Below are 24062 nucleotides of genomic sequence, written 5' to 3'. Positions count from 1 at the left end.
TGTGTTCCATTCCTCCAGCACGCAGCACCTCAGGCAGCCTTGCCCTTCTATCAGGCACTGGAGGCTGCTGCTCTTTGTTATATATGCCATGGCTTGATGTATCGGGTCTTTTAGCCCCCGGTTTGGCTCAAATCCGAGGGCCCATTTGTACAGATGGGCTTTTACGTGGGCCATTTTAGCAAAGCACCCACCCCATAAAGCCAAAGTGCCCCATTGCTTCATAATTGTGTGATTATGGTCATTTCCTGTGGTCGAGGTGATAGATTATAATTTAGTCCAACAGAGGCTTTTATCATTTTTTATCTTCTCGCTTGACCTTAATCAACCACGGGATGTTTGAACAAAGCCCAAAGACAATATTTCAGATAAAAGGTGTGCATGGTGAGATCACACAACTGGTGATGGGGGAGCCTATTGTATTAAAGGACGTATGGCCTAATTGGAAACAAGTGATAAAACATGTAATGACGTTATACAGCTAAGTAATACTAACACGTAGTGGCTCGTAGGTTAAGGTAATGTAACCTGTACGAGGCTATAGTGCCACCAAGTGGGGGAACCTTGATATTACAATCTGTAAAGCGGATGGACAAACCATTACATCACATTTACCATCACAAAACAAGGCTCTGATGCTTTCTGATCCCCATTTTACAACCCAATTAAATCTAAAGATACTGCTAAATGAATACAATATAAATCCAATTTGATGATGTCATCCAAACTTCACCTAATAAGCATACATGCGTTTCCCCTTCCTGTTCTTCTAAACCACTTATTCATGATATACACAGGTAACTGCCAAAATAAAGGAAACAGCAACATAAAGTGTCTTAATAGGGTGTTGGGTTACCACGAGCCAGAACAGCTTCAATGCACCTTGACATAGATTCTACAAGTGTCTGGAACTCTATTGGAGGGATGTGACACCATTCTTCTATGAGAAATTGCATTATTTGGTGTTTTGTTGCTGGTGGTGGAAAACGCTGTCTCAGGCACCACTCCAGAATCTCCTATAAGTGTTCAACTGGGTTGAGATCTGGTGACTGAGGCACAGATACACACACACGCACGCACGCACGCACACACACACACAAACACACGCACACTTTTTCTAGCCATGGTAGCCAAAATAATGGGCAACTGGACATTTTTATACATGACCATAAGCATAATAGGATGTTTTAATTGCTTAATTAACTGAGGAACCACACCTGTTGGGAAGCAGCTGCTTTCAATATTCGTTGTATCCTTCATTAACTCAAGTGCTTTCTTTATTTTGGCAGTTACTGTTAGATCCCCTTACCATAATAAATGGAAGCATATATGCGGCGTTCACTTGCTAGTCAAAACTAGGAAAACTCAAAATGTTCGACTTGCTAACTGGTTGAATGTGGCACGTGTATAACTATACTGAACAACAATATGAAGGCAACATGCAATCATTTCAACGATTTTACTGTGTTACAGTTCATATAAGGAAATCAGTCAATTGAAAGAAATTAATTAGGCCCTAATCTATGGATTTCACATGACTGGGCAGGGGTGCTGCCATGGGCATAGGCCCACCCACTCGGGAGCCAGGTCCATCCACTGGGGAGCCCCCCCCTGGGGTAAAACAAATGGGCTTAGGAGTTGTGCCCCGCCCCCCTTCCACCTGGCACATCTCCCTCAGCTCTCCCCCTTCCACCTGGCACATCTCCCCCAGCTCTCCCCCTTCCACCTGGCACATCTCCCCCAGCTCTCCCCCTTCCACCTGCCACATCTCCCCCAGCTCTCCCCCTTCCACCTGGCACATCTCCCCCAGCTCTCCCCCTTCCACGTGGCACATCTCCCCCAGCTCTCCCCCTTCCACCTGGCACATCTCCCCCAGCTCTCCCCCTTCCACGTGGCACATCTCCCCCAGCTCTCCCCCTTCCACCTGGCACATCTCCCCCAGCTCTCCCCCTTCCACCTGGCACATCTCCCCCAGCTCTCCCCCTTCCACGTGGTACATCTCCCCCAGCTCTCCCCCTTCCACCTGGCACATCTCCCCCAGCTCTCCCCCTACCACCTGGCACATCTCCCCCAGCTCTCCCCCTTCCACCTGGCACATCTCCCCCAGCTCTCCCCCTTCCACCTGGCACATCTCCCCCAGCTCTCCCCCTTCCACCTGGCACATCTCCCCCAGCTCCCTGGCACATCTCCCCCAGCTCTCCCCCTTCCACCTGACACATCTCCCCCAGCTCTCCCCCTTCCACCTGGCACATCTCCCCCAGCTCTCCCCCTTCCACCTGGCACATCTCCCCCAGCTCTCCCCCTTCCACCTGGCACATCTCCCCCAGCTCTCCCCCTTCCACCCAGCACATCTCCCCCAGCTCTCCCCCTTCCACCCAGCACATCTCCCCCAGCTCTTGGTGTCATTGTGATGTCCCATCAAGGGATGTTCTGTCCTTAGAGTCTACACACACTACACACACTCCTACAGTAACTCATCTTCCTCTACACTGTAACACTCAGGCCAAAAATACACTACCTTTTGGTTGAAGTAGACACGTTTATTAATGATAATAATGATGATGAGGATGAGGATGATGATAATATTAATAATTAGTCATAATTATAATAACGTTAATGCCATAATAAATAGAACTCTTAATCTGAAGCACATAAGAGAAGCATACAGAAAGAGAAAAAAAGAAACACAAAGTTTAGAATACAGAGCCAGAGGAGAGGGGACTTTTAGAGACTTTTACCTTTCAATATATCCATTGAATTTTTTAACATTTTTGAACTTTATTTAACTGGAACATTTACAAAAAGGAGAAAGAGATATATTTAAAAAATCCTTATAAATAAATGTGTCATTATAGAACAAAATACAAGATTTTGGGAGTCAGAGGGGAGGGGGTATCGCGAGGGGGGATATTATGTACAGTAGGGTAAGGAATACAAAAGGGGCGGTAGACTCACACAGTAGAACGGGAGGGGGTGGTACAGTAGTAACTCTCTCTCAGAGGGATATCCTGCTCATGTCACAGCTCAAGCCATTGTGCTCAGGGCTCAGGAAGATAAGGACTGGTACTTGCAGTCTACACAGAGATCAGGAGGGTGGCCTACTGCCTGCCTGCCTGACATCCCACCTGCTGTTTCTTCACACTCACATTTCACCTGAAACTGACTGGGAGTTAGTTAGCCACATACACTATGTAACTCTCACAATCAAATCTACATCTATACACTAAACCTGCTTATGATCATTGCCTTCCTCAACCGGACCTGTTACTTAATGTGATGATGAAAATACATGTTATTTCCATAAGGGTGTCTGTAGCTGAGAGAAAGTAGTTGGGGCCCTGCAGGGCCAGAGTAGTTGTGTATGACTATCTGGAGCACTAGCTATCTGTTGGCAATCAGCAAGTTGTTAAGCAGTTCTGTAGCATATTTCTAGGCCAAAACGTGTGTCTGTCATTCTCTGTATTTGAGTGTGTGTTCATATGTGTGTTTCTTTAAAGATGCATTATGAAGGTTTCATATAATTTCAGACAGTAGTTTTTCGGTCCCCGAAAACTGTGCACAATTGTGTACAACGTCATCCATTTTGTCTTGCAAAAAGAATGTGCATGATATGTTACGAATTCCAATTCATACAGCATGTTACGAATTTGTAAGTGCTTAAGATCCTGTCCAATCTCTTTAAGTGCAGGGGGAGGGGAAGATCAGTTCACACAATCACCATCACGCTTTCAGTCGTATAACACATGATCACATGTTACAGTATATCAGGGGTATAGCTTGTAGGAGGGTGCCCCTTATCTACCCCCTCTACTCCCTGACACCACCACAGCCCATATAATAGATATGTATATATATATATATATATATTTATATACAGAAAAAGAATACATACTTGTTGGACACCCTAGACATTAAAATACATTCAAGAACTGAACCAACATTCTTGTTTAAACACATGTTTACAGTGACTCTCCTGATATAAAGTAAGGTTGCTTCAACAAATTAAAACGTTTTTTTCTTCTTTAAAAGTTTTCAGTGCTGCAAATCACACAAATAAATATTCTCAGAATACATTGACAAAACAACATTGTAATTGACATGTTTCAGCCCTCATTCCTTTATTACCATTGGATGGGCACTAGTTCTATAATGTTTATCAAGCGACATAGTCCATATGCCTTAGGCTTGTGTTTTGGTTATGCACCTGCTGATGTATTACAATTAGATTATTCGATTATAATTCAATTGTTACATGGACATTGATGAGTATTTCTCTTCTCTGGAAACGTGCATCGTTAGTTAAATGCACCCTGGCTTGTTGGTCTGTCTGTTTGAGATACTTTGTCCACTGGTGCAGATAGAGACACAAAGGCTTGGGCTTTGACCCTGGCAGGTGAGGAAAGTCAGGGACTAACGCATCAAACTCTCTCTCTTTCTCTCGTCGTGAATCAGAGACCTCTGCTGGGGCTTGGAGAGGAAAGGGAGCTGGGGGAGGAACTTATCTCATTTCTCTACTGGCTTACCCACAGACAAGTAGACCAGTGACAGTACTGCCCATGGAGAGTGGACCAGTGGTGCTGCCAGGAGGAAGTGGAGTCATGACGACAGTATCCACAGGGTAAAGAACAGCAGTGACTACCCATAGGAAGCTGGCCAGTGACACTGCAACAGGAAGTGGAACAGTGGAACAGTGGCACCAGCGCAAGGAAGGAAGCGGATCAGTGAGACCACGAAAAGACAGCACACAGGAAGTGTAACCATAGAGACCTCCAGCTGGAAGTTAACCATTGACTCCGACCCACAGAAAGTGGACCTGTAATACAATGCTTTTGCCCGGATGCTGAACCCTCCTAGCCTGCCACTGTAACATTACTGTATGCATATATATCACCACCTCCTCTTGTCTGTCAGTGACAGGAGTGGTGTGCCAGAGAGAGAAGAGCAGGACTCTCCCTCTCCACCACAGAATCAGCATCGAGGGCCAACTGTTCGTCTTCCTTACCAAAAACATAAAAACATATTTGTACATATATACTGTTTTATACACACTTTTTACTTGTAAATCACAAGCTGTAAATCACAAAAGTATAGAAAAATAAAATGTGTTATAATAACAGGATGCTTTCTCTCTTTTTTTTCTCTCGTTGTCTTTCTCTTCTACCCGGCAAAGGAAGTCCCTGGTGGAAACTGGCTCACTCCGTCTGTAGCGCTTGTGGCTGGTTTTGACACCGCCGCGGCACCACTTCACACGCACGCCTCCCGTCTCTCCTCACCAGCCTCAGTAGAGGGACTCCTTTTCTTCTTCTCCTGTTGTTTTCTTAAAGCTAGTTCTCCTCTTCTCGTTGTTTTCATCTGTGATGTCCATCAATACTGAGCACAGCGTTGCCTTTGTTATTTACTGGAGGTGAATAGGAAGAAGAGCAGGGAGACATGGGTAAGTACGCAGAACGTCGCATCTCTGATTGACACATATAGACAGACAACCTACTTGTGCATTTCACTACTTTTAATCATAAAGTTTGCTGTGTTTACTATTCCAAAAAACCTATTCAATATGATGATTCCATACCAGAAACCAGAAAGTCAAAATTCTTTGAATATAGACATTGAGAAAATGTATAGAATAAAAAAGTACACTACTCTCACAAAAGTTCCCCTCCATCTTTGTTAAAGCACTGCACCCCAGGGAGGGGGAAAGGTGCACAATGTCAGGTTAAGACGGGCTGACGGATTGATGTCAAACCACCCGATTGAGAAGCATGCTTAAAAAATCTACTGAAAGGGAAGCTTTTGAGGGGAAAAAAGAGAGCATTCTTTTTTTCATGCCAGTCTGAAAGTCATACAGCACAAAAGTGCGCTTTAAAGAGCGTAGGCCAAAGCAAATGCTAATTTTCTCCACAGAACAGAGGGCCATTATCACTCTACTGGAGTTTACAGTTTACAGTGAAGGGAGTCATACTGAGGCCTATAGCAGTAGTGGAGAGAGGGAGAGAGAGAGGGAGAGAGGGAGAGAGAGAGGGAGAGAGGGAGAAGAGAGAGGAGAGAGGGAGAAGAGAGATGGAGAGAGAGGGAGAGAGGGAGAAGAGAGAGGGAGAGAGGGAGGAGAGAAAGGGAGAAGAGAGAGGGAGAGAGGGAGAAGAGAGTGGGAGAGAGGGAGGAGAGAGAGGGAGAGAGGGAGAAGAGAGAGGGAGAAGAGAGAGGGAGAGAGGGAGGAGAGAGATGAAGAGAGATGGAGAGAGGGAGGAGAGAGAGGGAGAGAGGGAGAAGAGAGAGGGAGAGAGGGAGGAGGGAGAGTGAGAGTGGGAGGAGAGATAGGGAGAGATGGAGAAGAGAGATGGAGAGAGAGAGAGAGAGGGAGGAGAGAGATGGAGAGAGGGAGAAGAGAGATGGAGAGAGGGAGGAGAGAGAGGGAGAGAGGGAGAAGAAAGAGGGAGAGAAGGAGGAGAGAGGGAGAGAGGGAGGAGAGAGAGGGAGAGAGGGAGAAGAAAGAGGGGGAGAGGGAGGAGAGAGAGGGAGAGAGGGAGAAGAGAGAGGGAGAGAGGGAGGAGAGAGGGAGAGAGGGAGAAGAAAGAGGGGGAGAGGGAGGAGAGAGAGAGGGAGAGAGAGAGAGAGAGGGAGAGAGGGAGGAGAGAGAGCGAGAGAGGGAGAAGAAAGAGGGGGAGAGGGAGGAGAGAGAGAGGGAGAGAGAGAGAGAGAGAGAGAGAGGGAGAGAGGGAGGAGAGAGAGGGAGGAGAGAGACAGGTATCCTGGGACCCTTGTCATGACAGTCTCTCCCTAATTCAGCAGCACACCGAGCTGTAGAGGAAAACGAGGCGAGGCTTTCATTTTGACATGGCTTTGTAGTGCTTTTTTACACCTCCTCCGGAGAAGTAACAATTGAACGCATGGCATGCTAATCTCAGCCCAGAATGACTCTTTGTCTCTCCCTCCATCTCCCTGTCTCTTCCTCCATCTCCCTCTGTCACTCCCTCCATCTCTCTGTCTGTTTCTCCCTTCATCTCCCTGTCTCTCCCTCCATCTCCCTCTGTCTCTCCCTCTCCCTCTGTCTCTTCATCCATCTCTCTCTGTCTCTCCATCCATCTCCCTCTGTCACTCCCTCCATCTCTCTGTCTGTTTCTCCATCCATCTCCCTGTCTCTCCCTCCATCTCCCTCTGTCTCTCCCTCTCCCTCTGTCTCTTCATCCATCTCTCTCTGTCTCTCCATCCATCTCCCTCTGTCACTCCCTCCATCTCCCTCTGTCTCTCCCTCCATCTCCCTGTGTCTCTCCCTCCATCTCCCTGTGTCTCTCCCTCCATCTCCTTGTCTCTCCCTCTGTCTCTCCCTCCATCTCCCTCTGTCTCTCCCTCCATCTCCCTCTGTCTCTCCCTCCATACTCCCTCTGTATCTCCCTCCATCTCCCTCTGTCTCTCCCTCCATCTCCCTGTGTCTCTCCCTCCATCTCATTGTCTCTCCCTCCATCTCCCTCTGTCTCTCCCTCCATCTCCCTCTGTCTCTCCCTCCATCTCCCTCTGTCTCTCCCTCCATATCCCTCTGTGTCTCCCTCCATCTCCCTGTCTCTCCCTCCATCTCCCTCTGTCTCTCCCTCCATCTCTCTGTCTCTCCCTCCATACCCTGTCTCTCCCTCTGTCTCTCCCTCCATCTCCCTCTGTGTCTCCCTGTCTCTCCCTCCATCTCCCTCTGTCTCTCCCTCCATCTCTCTGTCTCTCCCTCCATCTCCCTGTCTCTCCCTCTGTCTCTCCCTCCATCTTCCTGTGTCTCTCCCTCCATCTCCTTGTCTCTCCCTCTGTCTCTCCCTCCATCTCCCTCTGTCTCTCCCTCCATCTCCCTCTGTCTCTCCCTCCATACTCCCTCTGTCTCTCCCTCCATACTCCCTCTGTCTCTCCCTCCATCTCCCTCTGTCTCTCCCTCCATCTCCCTGTGTCTCTCCCTCCATCTCCCTGTGTCTCTCCCTCCATCTCCTTGTCTCTCCCTCTGTCTCTCCCTCCATACTCCCTCTGTCTCTCCCTCCATCTCCCTGTCTCTCCCTCCATCTCCCTCTGTCTCTCCCTCCATCTCCCTCTGTCTCTCCCTCCATCTCCCTCTGTCTCTCCCTCCATACTCCCTCTGTCTCTCCCTCCATCTCCCTCTGTCTCTCCCTCCATCTCCCTCTGTCTCTCCCTCCATCTCCCTGTGTCTCTCCCTCCATCTCCCTGTGTCTCTCCCTCCATCTCCTTGTCTCTCCCTCTGTCTCTCCCTCCATCTCCCTCTGTCTCTCCCTCCATACTCCCTCTGCCTCTCCCTCCATCTCCCTGTCTCTCCCTCCATCTCCCTCTGTCTCTCCCTCCATCTCCCTCTGTCTCTCCCTCCATACTCCCTCTGTCTCTCCCTCCATCTCCCTGTCTCTCCCTCCATCTCCCTCTGTCTCTCCCTCCATCTCCCTCTGTCTCTCCCTCCATACTCCCTCTGTCTCTCCCTCCATCTCCCTGTCTCTCCCTCCATCTCCCTGTCTCTCCCTCCATCTCCCTCTGTCTCTCCCTCCAACTCCCTGTCTCTCCCTCCATCTCCCTCTGTCTCTCCCTCCATCTCTCTGTCTCTCCCTCTGTCTCTCCCTCTGTCTCTCCCTCCATCTCCCTGTCTCTCCCTCCATCTCCCTCCATCTCTCTGTCTCTCCTTCTGTCTCTCCCTCTCCCTCTCCCTCCATCTCCCTCTGTCTCTCCCTCCATACTCCCTCTGTCTCTCCCTCCATCTCCCTGTCTCTCCCTCCATCTCCCTCTGTCTCTCCCTCCATCTCCCTCTGTCTCTCCCTCCATCTCCCTGTCTCTCCCTCCATCTCCCCCTGTCTCTCCCTCCATCTCCCTCTGTCTCTCCCTCCATCTCCCTGTCTCTCCCTCCATCTCCCTGTCTCTCCCTCCATCTCCCTCTGTCTCTCCCTCCATCTCCCTCTGTCTCTCCCTCCATACTCCCTCTGTCTCTCCCTCCATCTCCCTGTCTCTCCCTTCATCTCCCTCTGTCTCTCCCTCCATCTCTCTGTCTCTCCCTCCATCTCCCTGTCTCTCCCTCTGTCTCTCCCTCCATCTCCCTGTGTCTCTCCCTCCATCTCCTTGTCTCTCCCTCTGTCTCTCCCTCCATCTCCCTCTGTCTCTCCCTCCATCTCCCTCTGTCTCTCCCTCCATCTCTCTGTCTCTCCCTCCATCTCCCTCTGTCTCTCCCTCCATACTCCCTCTGTCTCTCCCTCCATCTCCCTCTGTCTCTCCCTCCATCTCACTGTCTCTCCCTCCATCTCCCTCTGTCTCTCCCTCCATCTCCCTCTGTCTCTCCCTCCATACTCCCTCTGTCTCTCCATCCATGGAGCAGTCTGCCTCATCTTCAGTCCTACGGAGGTCTCACTGGGGACTCTATACTAAAATATCCCCCATCACTGTATCACTATATAGCAGAGCAGAGTGGGAACACAATAGCACCTGCGCTACATATAGTGCTCCTCACTGACAGGCAGACCAGCATTGGAGGAGCTGCAGTGACAAATATATTAATCACTCATGGACAAGTCAATTCAGGGGAGGGTTGGGTCGGTGCTGTAGCAAGTGGCCACTGTCACTGAGGAAGTTCAATGCATTGCACTGTACCTAAATTGAACATCTACTTGTCTATACAATGCTGGTTTAAATCTGTAGAAATATTGGGTTTCATTAAGCGGGAACAGGAATTGTAGAAGATTTCATTTTACTGTGCCTGATCAGGATTACAATCAACAAGCTTGCAACAGATTAAACATAGAGCTCCAATGACAAACAAAATGCTCTCAGAACCGCTTTATTCTGACACTCAAAACAATCAGAGGTTGCTTAGATATGTCACATATACTAACAACTAAGTCATTGATGAAAGAAGACAAAGGAAATGTAATATACTGTACCAATAAATCAAAATCCAGTTACTTACACCTTTCAGACAATATATACTTTTTTAGAAATGACATATTGTACAATTCATAGAACAAGTTCAGCTGAATTGAAAATACACAGATAAAACCACTATATATTTGAATACATAGAAACCAGATAATCAGAGAATTGGTAATATATGTGTATATACATGTATATATTTACAGGAAGTGAAACTTTTTAGCTTGTTTCCCTTTTGTTCTACAAATCTTTTGGACGGAGAAAGAAATGAAACGGTCAGCTTATCAAGGCTTACTGACTATAATAGTAAATACATCATAATGAATTAACAAACTGTGCGTTCAATTTACACAAATAAACATGTTTAAATGTGAGCAAACTGTATATGACTGGGCATGTGGTTTAACACCTTCATTGAGTGTTTTTAATAATGTAGCTAGCTATGAAAAACAAATGTATATGGGATAGAGGATATTATAAAACTGGAAAACCTTTCAGTCTCTACACTATAGATACACATTTTTAATATTTAGCAAAATATAATAAGACACAATATATATTAGCTATTTACATGTTATATGAAGCCTTGATAATTTGACATTTTAACAGTGTAACAATGAATACATTGATTATAAAGGGAGGAAGAGTTGTACGGACACATTACAACTTTAACTGACAACACTCAAACCCATGACATCACTGCAATGTCCTCATGTAAGAATAGAACTGACCCCGAGTAACCCTGAAAGCAGAGGATGTAAATGAAAAGGTGTGTTCTCGGCCGACTTTCTTTTTGAACTGTGAAATGTAGCTGCTGTTAGACTGAGATCTGCACATTGCTATAGTGAAGATGTAGTGTAGGAATGGCCTGTAAGTGAAGCTAGCGATACAGTGATTGATAGTGGCTGATTAGCCTGCTCTAATTTGTGGTGGTGAGGCATGGCGGCTAACACCCCTCCTGGGCATTGATGTTCCTCTCATAGCAGCTAGCATCTTATCAGGCTGGTTCACGTGCAGACAGGAAATGAGTGGGTGCTCATGGAAGATTCTGTTTTACTGTATCAAGGTTAGGTTATCAATGAGTTAGGACTTATAAAGTGATTTATTGAGGCAAAGAGTTGTCATGGAGAGAGATTTCAGGATGTCGAGACTAGAGGAAAGAAGTTGGCAAACCTCAAAAACACACAGCCAGTGAAAAACATGAACTACTATTCGTCACACTATGGCCTTCAGTGTATTAGCTAAACGATAGCTTCAGAAGAGCAGCATTCATTAAGATGTCTGCTCTCAGTCTCTGACACTGTGGCTTTCCTACTCAACTCATTTATGACTTATCTGCACACAAACTGAACAGGGGGTTTCAAATAGTCTATTTCCTTTCAAGCGGTTCAACTGGTACTATATAGTAATTACTAAGTTTCTCTCTCCATTAAGCTCAGTGTAGAAGTAGCCGTCTGCAAAACAGGATTTTGAAACAACAGCTGTAATGACGGGCATCATTAGGAAATGGGAGGCAGTGAGAGGGAGAATTCAAAGCTATGAGGTTCTCTTTGACCAAGGCAGAGGGGAGTATTTTACTTGCCGTTCAGTGTATGTGTCTCTTTTATAATATATATATATTTTGTGTGGAGCTGTCTCAAGCCTATGTGTTCAAACAGAAGACTTCCACTGTTGTAAATTCAGCTTAAAACGTAGACGCTAATTGAGTTGAAGAAACAGTGGAACTTGGCTTCAGTGAGCCGTTGTTCTTGGGGGATTCTCTGTGTTAGTTCCACTGGCGCTCAGAGCAGCACTCAGTTTTATACTGGCGCATTGGAAGTGGATGGGGAGGAAAGTCATTTAAAATGGGTTGTGTCAACCCTACTATTCACGCACGCACGCACGCACACACACACACACACACACACACACACACACACACACACACACACACACACACACACACACACACACACACACACACACACACACACACACACACACACACACACACACACACACACACACACACACACACACACAGAGTAATTTAATCAGAAACACCTACAAATGCATTAATAATAATGTCTGAAGCTTTTTTGAATCATATAAAAGCCCCCATGGTAGAACCCTAAATACTGGTATATAAAAGCCCCCATGGTAGAACCCTAAATACTGGTATATAAAAGCCCCCATGGTAGAACCCTAAATACTGGTATATTAAAGCCGCCATGGTAGAACCCTAAATACTGGTATATAAAAGGAAGATCAATGTTTATGCTTTTCTTTGATCAAGTGATGATATATTATTTTGGTATACAACATTAATCTATGTCATGTTCAACATGTTGACTAAACATAACTGCTCGTACATGATGTCTTTATAAACATGTCACATCTTCAAAATGATCAAAATACACAAATAAAGTCTAACAAACAGATAACACTTGAGAGGATACATACGTAAATTATATCATTATACGAATAGTTGAGTAATTATAGATTTCCATAGTTGTATTCGGATCTATATATCATGTCTCTTGGCTTGATCTACTTACAAAATAGTTTCTTTGAAATGTTCCCATTTTCTCAAGAGTTCATATGGGGTAACTGCTGAGTTGAAGACGTGTACTCGGTACATTAATATGGTATGACAACACGCAGGTGTTATAATACATAAATGGAAGAAGTTTGGAACCACCAAGACTCTTCCTAGAGCTGTATGGAACAAGGTATTTTCTCCTGAAAGTGAAATATGATACAAGCATGTTCACAGTCCATTTCTCTCCTAATAATCGAAAGTCTATAATCTCTCACTGTACCTGCTCTAGTAATTCATCTCTTCAAAGAGATTTAGGCAAAATCAACCAATAAGACAATGTTCTGTCATTGTAAAGTGGGGGAACCCACTGGTAGTGTTTGGTGGGTATGCTTGACTTATGCTAGTCATTTTGGGTGCTGGTACTGTTTATATTTAGGTGCAGGAGCTCAAGCAGTAGAAAATCTGAGGTGCCGGTGCTCAGCTCTGGTAAGCTCCTGCCCAAGTCAAGCACTGATTATGTCAAGAAAATCTTCAATAAACAAGACAAGCATTCTACTGATACAATTAGTTGTCAGATCAAATCACTTGTAGTGGTTTATCCTGAGGTACAGAATGTTTTGTGCAATATTGAAAAGTGAATAGTTATCAGGAATTGCACTACAGTACTTCATAGATGAGTCGATAGCGTAGCCTACTAAAAATAATGATTACCCACCTCTAAACGTCACATATAGTGCCTTCGGGAAGTATTCAGAGAACTTGACTTTTTGCAAATTTTGTTATGTTACAGCTTTATTCTAAAAATGATTACATATAATTTTTTCTTCAGCAATCTACACACAATACCCCATAATGACAAAACAAAACTAGGTTTTTAGAAAGGTTTGCAAATGTATTAAAAATAAAAAACAGAAATACCTTATTTACAAGTATTCAGACCCTTTGCTATGAGACTCGAAATTGAGCTCAGGTGCATCCTGATCATCAATGAGATGTTTCTACTACTTGATTGGAGTCCACCTGTGGTAAATTCAATTAATTGGACATGATTTGGAAAGGCACACACCTGCCTATATAAGGTCCCACAGCATGTCAGAGCAAAAACCAAGCCATGAGGTCAAAGGAATTGTCTGTAGAGCCAGGATTGTGCCGAGACACAGATCTGGGGAAGGGTACCAAAACATTTCTGCAGCATTGAAGGTCCCCAAGAACACACTGGCCTCCACCATTCTTAAATGAAAGAAGTTTGGAACCACCAAGACTCTTCCTAGAGCTGGCCACCCGGCCAAAATGAGCAATCGGTGGAGAAGGGCCTTGGTCAGGGAGGTGACCAAGAACCCGATGGTCACTCTGACAGAGCTCTAGAGTTCCTCTGTAGAGATGGGAGAATCTCCCAGAACGACAACCATCTCTGCAGCACTCCACCAATCAGGCCTTTATGGTAGAGTGACCAGACGGAAGCCACTCCTCAGTAAAAGGCACATGACAGCTCGCTTGGAGTTTGCCAAAAGACACCTGAAGATTCTCAGACCATGAGAAACAAGATTCTCTGGTCTCATGAAATCAAGTTTTAACTTTTTGGCCTGAATGCCAAGCGTCACATCTGGAGGAAACCTGGCACCATCCCTTCGGTGAAGCATGGTGGTGCCAGCATCAGGCTGTGGGGATGTTTTTCAGCGGCAGGGACTGGGAGACTAGTCAGGATCGAGGCAAATATGAACGGAGCAAAAGACAGAGAGATCCTTGATGAAAACCTGCTCCAGAGCCCTCAGGATCTCAGAATGGGGGCGAAGGTTCACCTTCCAACAGGACAACGACCCTAAGCACACAGCCAAGACAACCCAGAAGTGGCTTCGGGACAAGTCTCTGAATCTCCTTGAGTGGCCCAGCCAGAGACCGGACTTGAACCCAATCGAACATCTCTGGAGAGATCTGAAAATCGCTGTGCAGCAACACACTCCCCATCCAACCTGACAGAGCTTGAGAGGATCTGCAGAGAGGAATGGGAGAAACTCCCCAAATACAGGTGTGCCAAGCTTGCAGCGTCATAACCAAGAAGACTCGAGGCTGTAATTGCTACCAAAGGTGCTTCAACAAAGTACTTTGTAAAGGGTCTGAATACTTATGTAAATGTGATATTTCTGTTTTATTTTACATAGATTTTCAAGAAAATAAAAAATAACTGTTTTTGCTTTGTCATTATGGGGTACTGTGTGTTGACTGATGAGGGGGGGGAACAATTTAATCAATTTTAGAATAAGGCTGTAACGTAACAAAATGTGGAAAAAGTCAAGGGGTCTGAGTATTTTCTGAATGCACTGTACACTTCAGTTAATAATACGTGAACATGCAAATCAGTGTGGAAAAAATGTGCCTGAAATAAAGAAAGACATTGAATCCTTCACAATCCTAAGTCATTTAGCCTAGAGTGCCATCACATTAGCGAGAGCTAGCCCAGTCTCAACCCCAGGTGAACTCTGACCCCTCACTGTGGTGCAATGGCCCTCACTCTGCATGCTGTCACACCACATCATTGTTAGGACTCCAATTCAAGTGCATTAGGACACTCCAACATTACAGAGCAATCATACAGTTGACAGTGGCGTCTTGTGAAATAAGAATTAGCAGGGCATGTGCATCGTCTTTGTTATTATTATAATGATGTATTTCTAATGCTAATTGGAATACAATATTTTGTTTCCTGCTTGAATTTCATTGAATTCCAATTCAAGAATAGGCTAAATAACAGTGTATCTAATGCCCCACTAGATTGTCATCCATCTGACGGTCACTGCAGAAACACACCCCTCTGATCATGCATCATGCGTGCTACAGTAGGCTCACATTGGTTATGGTGACACAGCACCCATCTACAGCAGTCACATGTGCAGAACATAACTTCTCCGAAATCAATCCAAAGCACAAAATGAATACAAAACAAATCATAGGAGCAGACCAATGATGACATCAAAAAGGTTGTAGAAATCGTCTGTGGCGGGAGGGCGGGTGTCAGGGGGAGGGGTCAGCATTGGGACCTGGAAGCTTTTAGTTTGATTTAGCGCTCCACGAAGGATGAGGTGTTTGCTTGTTTGTTAATTTGTCAGATTTTTGTTTGTTGGGGGGTAATGTCTCTGTCTTTCTCTCTTTTTCTTTCTGTTAGTAGGGAGTGAAGCGACTGTACCCTCCTCTGTATAGGCTAGCCTGCAACATCAAAGATGAAAAAGGACCAATCAGTATTAAGGTGGTGACAGCTTGGTTGTTGAGTTCTGTTTTTTCCACAAATTTCCTTCCTTTATTGGTTTTGTTAAAACGTCTGTGTCTGAAGGACATGGGATTAAATAGCATTTAATTGAGCTGGTTTAATCAAAGTAATAATAGTTCTTGTTCATTAGAGTATGCATAAGTTGGGTATGTGTGTGTTCTGATGAGGGGCGGTCCAGGTGTTGGAGCTGGAGCTGGAGGATAAAGAACCTGGTAGTGATAAAGTATGATCTTAGTCTGAAATAATTTTGATATTTGTACCAGAGAGAAAAATCCTTTCCTAGATATCAATATTCTTCCTTTGGCTTGCCACATGGCGAAGTGGGCCCCGCCCTCAAATGCAATTTCCATGCATTAATTACATTAAGCAACAAATTGGAAAATACTGTGCTTGTTTCATGCTTTTGACTGCAGGAAAACATTCCTCACGGAATGGCTTTCCAGGCTACAACTATGTCATAGATCCAACCAAAGCGAATTATGTTCAAAGGAGTTTAATCATAATTCTCTTTCAACTCCAACCGTGGTGCCCACACCTTTCTGGATGTGTATTGCACCAGAGGATATTGCTCCCTAGGTTTACTGCCATGCTCTGGTTAACCAGGGCGCGCGCACACACACACACACACACACACACACACACACACACACACACACACACACACACACACACACACACACACACACACACACACACACACACACACACACACACACACACACACACACACACACACACACACACACACACACACACACACACACACACACACACACACACACACACACACACACACACAATATCCCATGTACTCTGAGCAAGCCCCAAACCTTCAAAGGCTAATATCCCTTAATTTAAAGGAACCCTCTTGCTTGTATAAAATTTTCATCAGTATAAAAAAGCATTTGCAATTTTTTTGCACGCTGGAAATCAGCAAAGAGAATTTTAAGCAACCTCGGAGGAACTAATTATTGAAAGGTTTCTAAATGCAAAAATCGCTGCTCTCTCCTTTGGAACCATTAATCAAAGAGGACTAAAGAATTAGTAACCAAACCAATTTTTTTCCTGAGTCTATTTCATGGTGTGTCTCTGCACTGTAAGATCTGAACTCCTATTGTGTCAAGATGGTTTATTCACTACCAGGGTCTCGCACCTCACCAGCTTCCACCCCACCACAGTGATCCCCTCAATTTCCAACCCATCACAGTGATCCCCTCAACTTGCCCCACACACACAACCCAAGCTCAGACATGAAGGGCCAAATTCAGCCTGGCTAAGAAAGGGTGACTAAGAGTGGCAGAGAAGGGAAGGAAATTTGGAGGAAAAGAAGCACAGTTTTTAATTAAGTAAATGAAGAGGAAAAAAATAAATGTCTTAATTAATGAAAGCTTTTAGCTAGCAGCTGCACCGGGGAACTGTACGCTGTTTTTTATGTTGTTGAAAAATCGCATGCATGCCGGAATGGTACATTTAAGTCATTTGTCTGGCAGAGAGCGCTCGTCCCATCAACCTTGTGGACTGGAGGGGTGAGTGAGAGAACTCCCTCCCTCCATCCCTCTCTTTCTCTTCCACGTCCCACGGCACACTGCTGCATGCGTTTGATGGTCGTTCATCTTTCAAATGAGTCTATGAGCCCAGTCCCATGCCCTCATTGAGTATATGAGCCCAGTCCCATGCCCTCATTGAGTCTATGAGCCCAGTCCCATGCCCTCATTGAGTCTATGAGCCCAGTCCCATGCCCTCATTGAGTCTATGAGTCCAGTCCCATGCCCTCATTGAGTCTATGAGCCCAGTCCCATGCCCTCCTTGAGTCTATGAGCCCAGTCCCATGCCCTCATTGGGAAACAAAACATTGAGAAACTATCTCCCCATTATAGGATGGTATTTTACTGATAGTATTTTCATCTTTGATGTTAGCTGCAAAAGCTAGCTAAAAACAGACATTAACCATTCAACTTCACCCCTTTAAGTTTAGAGTTTGGCTGAAAGGAAGAATGGAACAACTCATTTGGAGTTGAATAGTGGCAGGAATAGAATGATTATACTAGTGTTGAAGATGCTCATGTGTTTGGATTGAATTAGTTGTAGTGATCATTCCCATTTTAGCAGTAAAAAGCCTGAATCAAATAAATATTGTATGTATGAGGTGAGCTTGTGTGACATAACATGAAACAAATCCATTTCACTGAATTCACAATGACCACATGCTAGGGAATTCTGCTGCACTCCACTAGGTTGTGCCAAACAGCATGACAAAGAGGAAATAAAGCCCACTGACTTGGCTTAGTTCAATGGTCTTTATCTCCGAGTGCTCCTGGAGCGACAGAGTACTGCGGCTGGCGGCCTCTGCTCTGTGTTAGTGTGGCTAGCCAACAACAGGGTGCAGAGGAAAGCGAGAGTGGACTTACCATGGTCCCCACACTGTATGTAGCGGCAGGGCCGATTGTGTGGTGGTAGGGGTCTGCTGTTGCATAGACTCTGCCATAGCTGCAATGGAAAAGGCCAGGACATTATATTTTCAATGCTTGTTTGATACTTGGCCCTAAAGTCAACACTTTCAAGTCTCTAAAACAATTATTTCCCTCTCTCTACCCCCTGGTTTAGAAAATGATACAAGGCTGAGTAGAAAAGGAGTTCAAAGGTGGTTGGATCATTCTCTGTGAATACACATTGTCCTTTTCACTGTCACCTCGATTAGTTGGCAGTGATGGGTACTGAGGGGTGAGAGAAAGAGAAACAGAGAGAGAGAGAGAAAGAGAGAAAGAAAGGGAAAACAGAGAAAGATAGAGGTGCTGGAGGGCTTGGGCCCAGTCTGTGTACGCTCTCTCACCCTGCTGTTGTTTACCCAAGCTGAACAGTGGGCTCACACCACTGTCTTTTCATTGTTGCTGGTTTGGAACTAATCCTTCCAATTTCCTTCTGAGACAGGACAAGATGTGTGCCTTATTTATTTATTTATTTACTCGACTTCACATATTCCTTTATTTACATTTTTTTCTTCAATGCTCGCTTGCAAATGAGGGTCTGTACGGAGCAGATAAGGCACTCCCAGCCAAGCACTGAGGGCACCAAATCAACCAGGAATAAAAACCAAGAGGAGAGAGGGAGAAATGTAATTTTCCTTAAGGAGACAAGACATCCAGCCTACAAGGCTGGAGCGGGGCGAGGAGGACATTGAATTATATAAGATCTAAATATGGTGTGTCCCATTGGAGTCCAACACTCAAGGTCAGTGAGCAGGACATGGAGGGGGAAGGAGCTGGATGAGAAAGCTCCAGGGGGAGAGGATGGGCTGTACCATGACATGGTCAGGGGTGGTCTCTGTGATACTCTTATCTACTGTGAGCACCAAACCCCAGAGGCCCACTAAGGCTAATCTATCTACAAAATGGGCTCTCACTAGAGTGGCATTGCTAACCACCTCGAGGTCAAACGGCCCCTCAGAACGTACGTCACGCGGCTTCACTACGCTGATTGGCCCCTGACAGGGCCTCAGTAATACAAAGCAGGCCTGTGGGCAAAAGCATTTTGAAAAATGAATGTTTCATATTTTATGGGGATTTTACAAGCCTCTTATGATCCCTGTGACCTCCTTTCATGATTGGCTGATTGCTCCGCTGGTAAGTCTGATAAGGTATTGCTGAGACAAACCCCTATTGATCCAATGGGCATGACCGCTTATTCAAAAAGAAACAAACAGACAAGGGAAGCAAAACAAAGCAAAACAAACAACTTGGGCGAATTACATTAAATCTCAGGAGGAAAATATAGGCAAGAGAAACAGGAATTAAATCACTCCCAGAGGAAAAAGCCGCTGTCCAATTTCTGCTCCCTCCGAGCACGGCTGCTCATAATTCGCAGTGCGGCGAGGCCAGATAAATCTTACATTATCGATATGATCTTCAGGCTCTCAGGCAGGGTGTACGTTATCACAAGTGACATGCTCAATCCCTCCCAGATTAGATTCCCAAACCAGCCCACATCCAGCCTGACAGCGGCTTTGAAGGCCCGAATGAATCAGCCACGCCTCCTCAAACGGAGCACACCTGAACCCGAATGACATCAGTCAGAAGTGATAGAGTCCCTGCCCATCCATCCCTCTCTCCCTCTCTCCCTTCCTCCCGCAGACCGCAGGCCATTCATAAATACAGTTGATATGCCCTCTCGCCCGTCAAAGGCAGAGAGGCATGGGATAGATCATCTTGTCGAACAAGGTTACTTTTTTGTGTGCTTTAGCCTGAGGCCATAGTGGATCTCCTAATGGACAGTTCAATCTGAGGGAGGGTCACAACTCCAGAGAGAGTTAATCTTCACCCTTCTATGTGGGAGATACTTTGGAGAGTGGAGAAAGGTTGAAGTCACTTGTCAGACTTCTAATTTAATCCATCACAATATCAATGGTCTTTTAATGGTCTTTCAAGTAATATTAGTTGTTTTATTTCATGCAGCAGGTGGAATGCACTCACCTGTCACTGTAGGCAGCAGCGGTGGTGGGCTGGGCGTATCTGTACGCAGCGTAGCCCCCCTGTTGGACACTCAGACAGTTAGACAACCACCCACAGCAGCATGTATATTACCAGTATTCTCAAACAAATAATAGCAAGCATTTACTAAAATATCCAACATCGGGTTTGAAATATTGTCCATTGTTGGGAACATTTCAAAACTGCATATTCTATTCCTTTTTCAAGTATTCATATGAAACCATTCATAAAGTCTAATTTCTTTAAATGGAAGAGTATGCACTGAGGCAACGCAAGGTGCAAGATGCCCAGAACACAGCCAGAGGGAGCTGTTTAATATTTGGTAGCTGAGGCAGCGGAGAATGAATGATCCCCTGTGAGACTGGGGAGGAGAGCCATGCGTTCCCTCTGTGGCACAGTGCGTGACAGTAGGTGCACAACATGGTCCACATGAGAAAGAACAGAACAGTGGTGTGTTAACGTTCCCCAAATTCATCCCACATTCAGAATGGGGAAGCAGCAATGTCCTGCTGCATTATTGAAGAGACCCCTTTTTCTTTACACGTACTGTGTTGCACAGGAGCAAACCAAGACGCACAGTGCCTTCAGAAAGTATTCACACCCCTTGACTTTTTCCACATGTTGATGTGTTACAGCCTGAATTTAACATGGATTGAATTGAGATGTTGTGTCACTGGCCTACAAACAATACCCCATGATGTCAAAGTGGAAGTTTAGAAATGTTTACAATTTAATAAAAAATAAAAAGCTGAAATGTCTTGAGTCAATAAGAATTCAACCCCATTGTTATGGCAAGCCTAAATAAATTCAGGAGTAAAAATGTTTTCCAATGCCTTGCAAAGAAGGGCACATATTGGTAGATTGGTAAACACAAAAAAGCAGGCATTGAATAACCCTTTGAGCATGGTGAAGTTATTAATTACACTATGGATGGTGTATCAACACACCCAGTCACTACAAAGATACAGGCATCCTTCAGAACTCAGTTACCGGAGAGGAAGGTAGCCTCTCAGGGATTTCACCACGATGCCAACAGTTTTGAGTTTAATGGCTGTGACAGGAGAAACTGCGGATGGATCAACAACATTGTAGTTAATCCATAATACTAACCTAATTGACAGAGTGAAAAGAAGGAAGCCTGTACAGAATAAAAATATTCAAAAACATGTATCCTGTTTGCAATAAGGCACTAAAGTAAAAATAAAAATGTAAGTAAAGAAATTAACTTTATATCCTGAATTCAAAGCGTTAAGTTTGGGGCAAATATAACACAACACATCACTGAGTACCTCTCCTCATATTTTCAAGCATGGTGGTGGCTGCATCATGTTATGGGCATGCTTGTTTTTAAGATAAAAATAAACGGAATTGAGCAAAGCACAGTCAAAATTCTCGAGGAAAACCTGGTTCAGTCTGCTTTGCAACAGACACTGGCAGACAAATTCACCTTTCAGCAGGACAATAACCTAAAAGTTGCTTACCAAGATGACATTGAATGTTCCTGAGTGGCCCAGATACAGGTTTGACTTAAATCAGCTTGAAAATCTATGGCAAGACTTGAAAATGGCTGTCTATCAATGGTCAACAACCAACTTGACAGATCTTGAATCATGTTAAAAGTAATTATGTGCAAATATTGTACAATCCAGATGTGCAAAGCTCTTAGAGACTTAGCGACTCAGAAGACCAAAGGTGATTCGAACATGTGTGAATACTTATGTAAATAGATATTTCTATATTTCATTTTCAATAAATTAGCAAACATTTCTAAAAACATGTTTTCACTTTGTCATTATGGGGATTAAAAAAAATATTTAATCCATTTTGAATTCAGGCTGTAACACAACAAAATATGGAATAAGTCAAGGGGTATGAATACTTTCTGAAGGCACTGTAACAGGGGCTTAGTGTTTGGGAAGTCAGGACCTGTGTATTAATTTGCCAGAGTGGGAGAAGGAATTAAAAACTTCATTGGGGAGAGCAGTCATTACTCCAGCTGAAAAATTAAGCTGTTCACCTACTGTTTTTCTATTAGCACCAATGGAGCATTGGCCCATCTCCATCCTATATCCTACGGTGGGTATATAGGTGGTAGTGCTGAGAGTGCTTTTTGAGGTCGGTTCGGTTTCGGTTTGATTATTAAAAAATAATCATGGTTTTCGATGACGATTTTGTTTTACATTAAATGCACTATTTATTGTGTGGGTTGAATGGTGTAACAACACAGAATAAAACAATGAATAAAAGTCCCATGATGGTAGTAACTGCTTACCACTTATTCATGTTTTATTCACATGACTTTACTTTAATAATATATTTTAGTTATTGTGTATATTACATTTGTTTTATTTTATAACTTTTCTATTTCATTCCAAGTCATTCATTTTGCTGTCTGACAAAATCACTGTTTAAATAGTTCTTCAAAGTAAACAAGGCATACTTTTACGACTGCTGAATACCAAATATCAATCACTTAGATCATGTATTTTCAGGTAGAGATACCTCCCGAAGCAACTGCTCTCTCTCCTTCTCGATCGCACGTCTTCTGTCTCTTCTAGTCCCTCTCAGTGCACTCACACAGACCGGACAAGTAGGTAGTTAATTACCCACGTTTTCTGCTCTAAACTATGTAGAATATTGGCCTGTTGGAAACTACAACTCCCTCCTACACCGCACAGTTCGGGCTTGATCTGATTCATCTATAGAGAAACTGCGCAAAGTGTGCATTGAGCTCACAGAAATAAAAAGGGAAAAAAATAACCATCATTTCAGTTAATGGCTCAGCACTAATAGGTGGCTGTTAATAATACATGTTTTCTATTAGTCCAAAGGCGAGCTACACTACCGTGGAGATGGAACGTCTAAAGACTGTGGCCAGGGCTCTTTGGGGAATCAGGTCAGAGGGCAGATGGGCCAGGAACTGTATTTGAGTCATCCTCCCTGCCCATGGAGACAGGAAGTCATGGCTAAGGCCAGGCAGATGAGTTCCTGTAGAATGGCCATGCCCTGGGACAGTGCTGCTGATTACAGCAACAAAACCCAACAACACACAGCCACAATAAATCACTTGCACACATGTCAAATCCTGCCCATAACAGTGCAACACATTTGTTATTGTGTCTCGCCCCAGTGTGTGTGCATGCGTGTGCACGTCACGTGTGTGCCTGACTGTGTGTATGAATATGAATACATCCATTCCTAATATACTCCCTGCGAAGCAGGGTCTCATGTTGTGGTATCATCCTGGATGCTCTTTTTAATGGCAAGTGCTTCAGGACTGTTGAAATGAATGGAATTTGACTAGGTCATGACAGTGACAGACATGGCTACTGTCTGAATGATAGTGGAGGACAGAGAGGCTTGTGGGACTTGCTGTTGTTGTCACAGGAGACCTCTGGGCGCACTCCGGCAGTCTGAAGCCGTTCAGTGTCCGTGCAGTGGCCACTGCCAAAACTAATGGCAGTAAAGCACAGGGGGAAAGGCTGACGGCTTGAGCGATGGGGCGAGATACCCCAGGACTGGTCAGAGGGCACTGAGACCCAGGGCTTAGCTGGAGGTGAGGAGAGGAGGGAGGGAGGCCAAACGCCCAGGGCCGACAGGACCGCATTAAGCCACTTTTCCTCTACACTGTTCACTCCGCTGGTGTCGCTAACAGCCACTCACAAACAGTGCTACGACATGGGGCTGTGTTTGAGCCATATATCATTGTGGAGTCCAGCACTTTTGTTCCCAGACACCGGCCCTTTGCTCGTATGCAGACAGGGTTAAAGTAAGAGGCAATCAGTAGCACTGTTGTCTGCGTCTGCTGTCATCTCCCTATTGCAGAGGACAGAGAGGAACAAAAAAACTACAGATTCAAATGACAAATAACATCCCCGCCAAACGCTTGGACTGCTGTCAAACTGGGGCAGCC

General features: G+C 44.8%; 1 protein-coding gene across 12 annotated transcripts in view; it reads right to left on the bottom strand.

Annotated features, from left to right (window-relative positions):
- Positions 1 to 2516: 2516 nt before the first annotated feature.
- The window catches only part of LOC139575555 (RNA binding protein fox-1 homolog 3-like), a 399874-nt gene continuing 378328 nt past the window's right edge, over positions 2517 to 24062 (bottom strand). For 9 of the 12 annotated variants that reach the window (XM_071400672.1, XM_071400609.1, XM_071400638.1 and 6 more), the window contains 3 exons: positions 20132 to 20190; positions 18074 to 18152; positions 9775 to 15604 (listed from right to left, as the gene is read on the bottom strand). In XM_071400672.1, the coding sequence (XP_071256773.1) occupies positions 15560 to 15604; positions 18074 to 18152; positions 20132 to 20190 (183 nt within the window). In that variant the 3' untranslated portion in view covers positions 9775 to 15559. Of the gene's footprint in view, positions 5396 to 9774; positions 15605 to 18073; positions 18153 to 20131; positions 20191 to 24062 lie in introns of those variants that run through there. The other 3 variants (XM_071400690.1, XM_071400662.1, XM_071400700.1) reach the window with 1 other exon arrangement.

Source organism: Salvelinus alpinus, chromosome 1 (genome assembly GCF_045679555.1).
Source record: "Salvelinus alpinus chromosome 1, SLU_Salpinus.1, whole genome shotgun sequence".
Lineage (NCBI taxonomy): Eukaryota > Metazoa > Chordata > Actinopteri > Salmoniformes > Salmonidae > Salvelinus > Salvelinus alpinus.
Note: the sequence above shows the minus strand (reverse complement) of the source record. Positions and strands in the feature narration are given on the sequence as shown.